This window comes from Hydractinia symbiolongicarpus, chromosome 10 (assembly GCF_029227915.1).
Source record: "Hydractinia symbiolongicarpus strain clone_291-10 chromosome 10, HSymV2.1, whole genome shotgun sequence".
Taxonomy (NCBI): Eukaryota; Metazoa; Cnidaria; class Hydrozoa; order Anthoathecata; family Hydractiniidae; genus Hydractinia; species Hydractinia symbiolongicarpus.
In genome coordinates, this window is record NC_079884.1 from 10,325,701 (window position 1) to 10,334,838 (window position 9,138).

General features: G+C 37.6%; 1 protein-coding gene across 1 annotated transcript; it reads left to right on the plus strand.

Moving 5' to 3' along the window:
* Positions 1–1,821: 1,821 nt before the first annotated feature.
* On the plus strand, positions 1,822–8,803 carry LOC130662707 (uncharacterized). Its single transcript, XM_057461615.1, has one exon. The coding sequence runs from the start codon at positions 2,377–2,379 to the stop codon at positions 8,158–8,160; it is 5,784 nt and encodes a 1,927-aa protein (XP_057317598.1). The 5' UTR covers positions 1,822–2,376; the 3' UTR covers positions 8,161–8,803.
* Positions 8,804–9,138: the final 335 nt, after the last annotated feature.

Consider the following 9,138-nt stretch of genomic DNA (forward strand, 5'->3'; position numbering starts at 1 on the left):
CTTTACAATGAGTCTAAATGAAATGTATTGAAAAAAAAATAATATAATATACAAAAAATTGTGAGTTAAAAAAACCTTGAAATTTTGTACAATTTTGTAGGAGGCTCAACATACTTATTCTTCTTGATCTGACAGTTAGAACATCCATAAACTGCACAAAAGTGTTTTCCTCCCATTTTCTGAATGTATCTATGCTGTTTAAGAATCGTTTTGTATTTTCAAAAAATCTTTATAGGCCTTCAGCTAATTGTGCGAAATTATGCATCCTTAATTAGCTCTAAAAGATGTCATTGTTAATATTGAGCATAATTATGAAATAAATATTGAAATTTATGTAAAATGTTCAAAATTCCAAACTGAATAAATAAAACATTTACCAGATTTGCTTTGCCTTTCGCCTTGTCAAAACTGTTAAACACAACAACTCACTTAAAATTAGTTCCTGATGTCAAGCATAAAGATTCCTAGACAAAAAAAGTATAGTACTTAAAAGTCCAACTTGCCTTAGCACAATAAAAAAATTAAAGAAAAGCTCGTAATAGCAAAATGAACGGCTAATTATATCATTTAACTATCATGTGTTACTAGTAGTAGTAGCCTCTTCGAAGTCCTTGCCAAAAAAGTCGGTTTGTCATTTGAATTTTTCTCATTATTTTCCAATCAGGAATACCAATTCTTTTTCGGAATGAAAGAAAAAGAAGCAATCTGACTGTGATCAAACAGATGTAAAAAAAGTGCAATGGCATTTCAGTTTGGGAGTTTTTGAAAAACATGGATTGAAAGTTTGTTTCCAGGCTTTTTCGACTTGCCAACCCAGGTTTTTTATGTTGAAAATGGGTTGCTCGGAAGACAAGAAGTACAAACTAAACATATTCTCAATGGTGATATTGCGTAGAACAGCAATTAGAAAATAGTCATCTTTGCCAACTTGCCTGAAGTGTTGATGTATAGCTATAAAGTTTTAAGAATTATCAATTAAGCAAAATGTCAATCCTCACGACAAAGCTGAGCCGAATCACCAAAATGAGTGCTGCCCCTCAAATACTCTGCATAGCAAGCTAGCTAGATGTCCCATAATACAAAATACATGTGGGAGAGATACTATGCAGCCAAAATTAGCATTATGCATTTCTTGCTCAACAGAATGCAAAAAATTTTTACTGTAGATTAAGAACATCAAAAGTTTGGCTATTAATAGAAGTAGTTGTAGCTATTTTGTATGTTTCTATAAATTTTAATGCTGAATTTAAATATGTTGGTCATTTTTCTTTTAATACAAGCAGAAAATTTCAAACTACCAGCTAACCCCAGGTCCGTCGAAACTTGAACAAAGCAGTGTAGGGTTCATAAATACACAGTTAAAATAAAATTAGGCTCTTTATAGATTAAGAATTCAGTAACTGCTAAGAAATTATCTAAAATTTGAGACTCTGAGAAAAAATTGTAAAAAATCCACAAAAAACTTCTTTCCGCCTGTTCTGTCGATTTTCGAATGTTTACATATCATTTCTACGGTACCATTATGAAAAAACCGTAGTCTGCACACACTTCCGTAATTCCTTTTTTTCTAAAAAGAAGGAATTGTTGCACATGGGCAAGGAAGAATACTATTCGCGTTTTGTTAAAAAAATTAAACAATTCGAAATCTAGTTTGGAAGTGCATGGGGTAAAAACTAACCTACGCAGCAAAGAAGAAAAATTTGTTTTGAGTTAAACCAATAAAATAATGTCTTACTTACAAAAAAATCGTTAGATATGGGGTGTTCCTGCCGTATTGAAATTTATATTTATTATGTAATTTGTGTTGTCCTTGTGTTGTCCCGTTTGTGCTCTGCTGGAGTTCGCTCTGCGGTGGAGTACGAGATGCATTATATTCGTTAGTTTTGTGTTGTGATGTCCCGTGTTAATTATGTAAAAGAATGATTGTAATTTTGGTACTATTTTTAGTTAAATTTTCCCCTTGAGTCTGTTTTGTTTTGCACATCTTGCACATCCTTTTTCTGTGCTAGCAGTCTTCAGCATATAGCGACAAGGTCGGACATAAACTTCAGGAATACATTCGCTGTTGAGTGAATCAGTAATTTATATTCGCATATCACAGGAGTTGTCCTGTATCTCAGTTACATTATCAGTTGTTTTCTCTCATTTGTAGTTGGCTTGGCTTACGCCACTATATTTCTAGTAAGTGTTTATTTCTTATTATATTTTATGTCATCTTACATGTGTAATTTGTTGCTTAAACTTCGCCTTGTATTCTGTTTGTTTAGCGAGTAAGATTATTAACTACTCCGTTGGAATCGTGTCTATAATTTCCAAGCACCTACAAAAGTAGAAATATATGTAACACTGGATTCGTTGGAATCGCTATTTAAAAGGATGTCAGTAACGAAAGAGACTCGACCAGAGATTGAAGCATCTCCCGTTAATGATGACGAAGAAAGAAGAGTTGTCAAACTAACAGATAAGGGAAGATCCTTTAAACTTCAGTGTCTGTTAGAAGAACGAGAAAGAATATTCAGGCGATTGATGAGAAGGTCGTCCGAAATAGACAACTTAGTGGGCTTCGGGAGCATAACGACGATAGAAGAAACGCTATTAAGATTCAACGACTTGGTAAAAAAGTTTGAAAATGTTCACGAACAATGCGTCCCACTCTTTACTGATGAAGAGAGGCGCGATGATCAAAATTGGTACGACGACAAAGACGAAAAAATATTTGATTTCAAACATCGTGCCATCAACCAAATTAGAGAGTTGAAAGAAAAGCAAGAATGTGAAAGTCTGAAATCGCACGATAGCCGGAAGGATAGAGCGTCTAGCAAGTCCCACACAAAGGCGTCATCCGAATCGTTTCAAGAACGATTTAATAAGAAAGTGGAGAAAACCGAATGTATGAGTGAAGGAGATTTCAGAAATGAAAGACAAAGATTTGCTCTGGAATCGGAAGAGTTAAAAAACTTAGAGGAGGTGTCTCAACTCAAAGCACGTTTGGGTGTCCTGGACCGAAATCTGAAGCGCGTGCAAAAATATCAACGCAGCCAACCAGATGTAGAGCGGTATCAACGCAGGATAGATGAAGGTATGAATTCGAGAGTTGATGATGAAAGTAGTATCTTGTTTAAGTTGTTAAAACTACAATCTGCACCAGAGGTTGACATTGAGCCATTTAATGGAGACCCACTAAATTTTAATTATTTTATGGCTATGTTTAAGGAGGTTGTAGAATCAAAGGTAGATGATCCCAGAGGCAGGTTAACCAGACTTATAAAGTTTACAATAGGTGAACCTAGAGAACTTATTCGACATTGCATACAGCACCCCCCTGAGGTTGGTTATGAAAACGCTATTGAACTTCTGACAAAAAGGTATGGGAATCCCCATATTATTTTAGCTAATTACAGAAAGGAAATAAGAGATTGGCCTCAGTTAAAGTTCAACGACGCAAAAGGGTTCAGAGATTTTTTCAGTTTCTTAATAAAGTGCCAGAGCATTGTAATTGGGAGGGACTGGAATGTGTTGGATACCCCTGATACCATATGTGCTCTCGTTTCCAAGTTGCCAGGTTCTTTGACGGATCGTTGGAACCGCAAGGTTATGATAAAACGTCATAAGCACCTTTCAGAACCTAGTTTAGAGGATTTCATTGACTTTATTGAGCAGGAGTCTACCTTGATAAATGATCCGCTATTTTCAAGGAACGCACTTAAGCAGTTTACTAACACAAAGGAAAAGTTACCTGATAAGAGGAAATCTTACAAAAGCTTTGCTATGAATACCAACTATAGATCGTCAAATGACATTAAAAAGCTGTGCCCTGCTTGTTCTGCTAAGCATGATTTAGATGACTGTAAACTGTTTCTGAGTTATACCATAGAGGACAGAAGCAAATTTCTTGGACGAAAAAGATTATGCTATGGCTGTTACGATCCAATAACCGACGAACACAACGCAAAATCCTGTCCACATCGACGCAAATGTACCATTTGTAAAGGAAACCATCCTACTGGCTTGCATGGCTTTAGATTTAGGAAAAGAAGTGACTCCAAGGATAAGGAAGAAAACAAAGAAAGCACCGAAGAGAAGGAATCTGTTAAGATCAATGTCACTGGATTGTCAAAATCATGCAATTCTTTAAACGTTGGTGAAGTTATCAGTCTTTGCATAGTGCCAGTAAAGGTATCACATAAATCTACTGGTAAGAGTGTGACTACCTTAGCCATGCTGGATAATTGCAGCCAAGCTTCGTTTGTAACGACAGATCTAGTCAAGAGATTGGACGTCAGTGGTGCTGAAACATCATTAGCCATTAAAACAATTAACGGAACAGAAACTGTTAAATCTGAGGCAATAGAAGATTTGATAATTGAAGGCATTAGCACACAATTTGAAAATATCCCGTTCATGTTACCCAAGGCATACACAAGAAGAGAACTGCCCGTAGATAAGGATGATATAGCAACTACCGATAAGTTATCTCAATGGAAATACTTGGAACCGGTTTATCCACACTTTAGAATCCAGAAGTTTGATGTTGACTTGTTGATTGGCGCAAATTGTGCAAAGGCACTTGAACCAGTGGATGTGCTGCCCAGTCAAGATGGTGGCCCATATGCATACCGAACCATTCTTGGATGGTGCATTGTAGGACCAATCAAGTCAGAAGGTAAAAATAATTATTCTATCAAATCTTGTCATAAAATTGCTGTGAACGACATAGGAAACAACGGAATTGCTAAGCATCATTTTGAATCAAAAAGTAGTGTGAAAGAAACTCATATTAGTAACATGCTTGAAAAGTTGTACCTTTCAGATTTTACGGAGGCAAGATTGTCGCCTCGCAGCAACATAGAATTTAATCTAGAAGAAATGTCAATAGAAGATAAAACATTTCTAACCATAATGGAGTCAAAAGCAGGCAAGGTTGGAAGTCATTATGAACTGCCTTTGCCATTCCGAAACAAAGACTTGTTGATGCCTGACAACAGAAACGTTGTGCTGAGAAGACTGATGCATTTAAAGGAAAGATTTATACGAAATCCGAAATTCCTAGCTGAATACCAAAGTTTCATGAAGAACATCATAGATAAAGGTTATGCAAGAAAAGCCGTGCTACCTGCATCTCCTGGGAAGTCTTGGTATATCCCCCATCATGCAGTTTATAATGAAAAGAAGAATAAGATCAGAGTAGTCTTCGATTGTGGAGCAGAATACCATGGTAGATCATTAAACAAGGAATTGATCCCTGGACCAGACTTTACCAACCATCTTATAGGTGTGCTTAACAGATTTAGAGAAGGAACCATAGCAGTCATGGCTGACATCGAATCTATGTACTTCCAGGTGTTTGTAACGGAACACCAAAGATCGTTTCAGAGAATTCTTTGGTGGGACAAAAGCGATAAAGAAATGACCAAACCGGTCGAATACGAAATGAATGTCCACATCTTTGGAGCGACTTCGTCTGCGAGTTGTAGCAATTATGCCTTGAAGAAAACTGCCTTAGATAATCAAGGCAAATTTGGAACTGATGCAGCGGAAACGTTATTGAAGAATTTTTATGTCGATGACATGCTGAAGTCAAAAGATAATCTTGGTGAGACCATTTCGTTAATGAAAAACGTCACTTCTATGTGTAAGGCGGGAGGTTTTAGGTTAACAAAATTTGTCAGCAATAATAAAGAAGTGTTATTGTCTATACCTGAAGATGATCGGAAAACGGGGTTTACTGATTGTGAATTATTGTCTGGAGATACGGATCTGCCGTCCGATAGTACGTTAGGTATCACATGGGATATCGAAATGGATTGCTTCAAATTTAAGATCGAACTGAAAAAGACGCCCTACAGCAGAAGAGGTATGCTTTCTATGTTAAGCACGTTGTACGATCCTTTGGGATTTTTAGCTCCATTTCTAGTCAGAGGAAAAATAATCCTTCAAGAACTGTGCAGCATGAGCCTAAATTGGGATGACCCAGTTCCTGAAGACAATTGTAATGACTGGAACAGATGGAAAGACTGTATCCAGCCTCTTGAAGGATTTAGAATACCGCGATGCTTCAAGCCCAAAAAATTTGGTAAGATTGTTCATTCCTCGATCCACTACTTTTCTGATGCATCAGAGTTTGCATATGGCCAAGCTACGTACCTAAGAATAGTAAATGAAAGTGGCAGAGTACATGTTTGCTTGGTTATGGGTAAGGCAAGAGTCGCTCCTTTGAAATTCGTATCTATGCCTCGATTAGAATTAACAGCAGCTACTTTGTCTGTTAAGATAGCTTCTTTGTTGAGACAAGAATTGCGACTACTATGTATTAATGAATATTTTTGGACTGATAGTCAAGTCGTCTTAGGATATCTAAAGAATCAAACGAAAAGATTCAAAGTTTTTGTGGCTAATAGAATCGAGATTATCAGAAGCAACAGCAAAATCGACGACTGGAATTATGTACCGTCGAACGAAAATCCGGCTGACATAGCGTCAAGAGGATCAGATGCTTCGAAAGACAAACAAGTTAAAATGTGGTTTAGAGGACCAGAGTTTTTGTGGAATGATCAGTCTAGTTGGAAACTATCCAAACACGCCGCAGAAGTAGACGAAAACGACCCGGAGGTTAAGAAAGTGAAAGTAAACGCTTGCCTAGTCACAAATGATCTGATGAGCACGCTTGAAGAACGCATGTCTTGCTGGAAGAAAATAAAGCGTGTAATGGCGTGGATCCTTCTGTTTGCAGATAGAATCAAAACGATAAAACCCGGCGATGCATCCACGAAAGGTATCATCGACGTAGAACGATTAAAATGCGCTGAAAGAAAAATCATGCAACTGACTCAAGAAAAATATTTCGAAACGGAATTGCGAAATTTGTTGTCTGGGAAAATCAATGTTAAAAACAAATTGTCGAAACTTAATCCCTTTGTTGATTCACAAGGCCTGTTAAGAGTAGGAGGAAGAATCGAACGATCTGGGCTAGATAAAGAACATGTGCATCCTATCATCATGCCGAAAGATAGCCAGACATCCATGTTGATTATTCGATATTGCCATCAGAACGTCGCACATGCGGGCAGAGGAATAACCATCAACAAAGTACGAAGTTATGGGATTTGGATCGTGAATATAAATGCTTTAACACGAAAGGTCATTCATAAGTGCACCATATGTAGGAGTTTAAGAGGACGTGCTGGAGAGCAAAAGATGGCCGATTTGCCAAAAGAAAGGTTCAACGAAGCACCACCATTCAGTTATTGCGGATTAGATTGTTTTGGTCCATTCTTGATCAAGGTAAGGAGAAGCGAGATGAAAAGGTATGGTGTATTGTTTACATGTTTGTCTAGCAGAGCTGTACACATTGAAATCGCAAGCAGTTTAGAAACTGATACGTTTATTTTGGCCCTTCGTCGCTTTGTTGGCAGAAGAGGAAACGTAAGGTATCTAAGATCTGATAATGGGAGTAACTTCGTTGGAAGTGATAATGAATTAAAACGAGCTTTTTTAGAAATGGATCATGAAAAAATCAAGTTTTTTCTAAACGAGTTAAACGCTGATTGGATATGGAACTTCAATCCACCAGCAGCCAGTCACATGGGAGGAGTCTGGGAGAGGCAGATAAGATCAGCCAGACAAATTCTAACCTCATTGCTAAAGACCCACGGTTCAAGTTTAGATGATGAATCATTAAACACCCTCCTCATTGAAACGGAAGCCATATTAAACTCAAGACCCCTAACAGTCGATACCCTCAGTGACGCGAATAGCTTCATACCAATATCTCCATCAAATATCTTGACAATGAAGTCAGATGTCGTGTGGCCACCACCGGGAGAATTTCCGAAACCTGATGTTTATTCGAGGAAAAGATGGCGTAGAGTTCAACACATAGCAAATGAATTCTGGATTAGATGGAGAAAGGAATTTCTTTCAACCCTTCAGGAACGTCGACGTTGGAACACGATTAAACGTAATTTTGAGGTTGGAGACATCGTCATATTAAAAGACTCAACCATGTTTACGGTTCGAAATCGATGGCCGTTAGCAAGAATTGTGAGCGTCGTGTCAGATAAGCATGGAATAGTGAGAATTGTGAACATTCGAATGAGCGGATCTCGAGTCGTAATGCAACGGCCGATATCAAAAGTAGTTTTGCTTCTGGAAAACGAATAGTCCGATTCCCGACGAGGAGCCATTAGGTCATGTTGTATGCACGAACATGAGAGGAGCCATGTGTTCCTGCCGTATTGAAATTTATATTTATTATGTAATTTGTGTTGTCCTTGTGTTGTCCCGTTTGTGCTCTGCTGGAGTTCGCTCTGCGGTGGAGTACGAGATGCATTATATTCGTTAGTTTTGTGTTGTGATGTCCCGTGTTAATTATGTAAAAGAATGATTGTAATTTTGGTACTATTTTTAGTTAAATTTTCCCCTTGAGTCTGTTTTGTTTTGCACATCTTGCACATCCTTTTTCTGTGCTAGCAGTCTTCAGCATATAGCGACAAGGTCGGACATAAACTTCAGGAATACATTCGCTGTTGAGTGAATCAGTAATTTATATTCGCATATCACAGGAGTTGTCCTGTATCTCAGTTACATTATCAGTTGTTTTCTCTCATTTGTAGTTGGCTTGGCTTACGCCACTATATTTCTAGTAAGTGTTTATTTCTTATTATATTTTATGTCATCTTACATGTGTAATTTGTTGCTTAAACTTCGCCTTGTATTCTGTTTGTTTAGCGAGTAAGATTATTAACTACTCCGTTGGAATCGTGTCTATAATTTCCAAGCACCTACATGGGGTTTGCGATTAAGGCGTCGAAGGGCTTGTGAAAATCTTACTCTACACAATGTTAACGCGCGAAAAGCTATTTTATCACAACAAGCGTCAAGTCGTTCATGAAGCGTAATTCTTTCAATGCCCCCAAGCAGTGTAAATTTGTTTCCAAAAAAGGTAATTGGTCATTTGGGTAATGCCAAAAATTAAAACTTTGCATGCAAATAGAGCTGCATATACGTACCAAGCATTTGGCACGCACGCATGTGGACGTACCTTTGGCATATTGCAATTTTTTTTTCAGAATTACAATAATCCGATGGGAAAACCTTACCACCAAATGACAAAATTCCTTCAAAACTTCGGAGGGAACA

What these genes read in the sequence shown, in the direction of transcription:
- LOC130662707 (XM_057461615.1), top strand. Translation starts at nt 2,377, where the DNA reads ATGTCAGTAACGAAAGAGACTCGACCAGAGATTGAAGCATCTCCCGTT.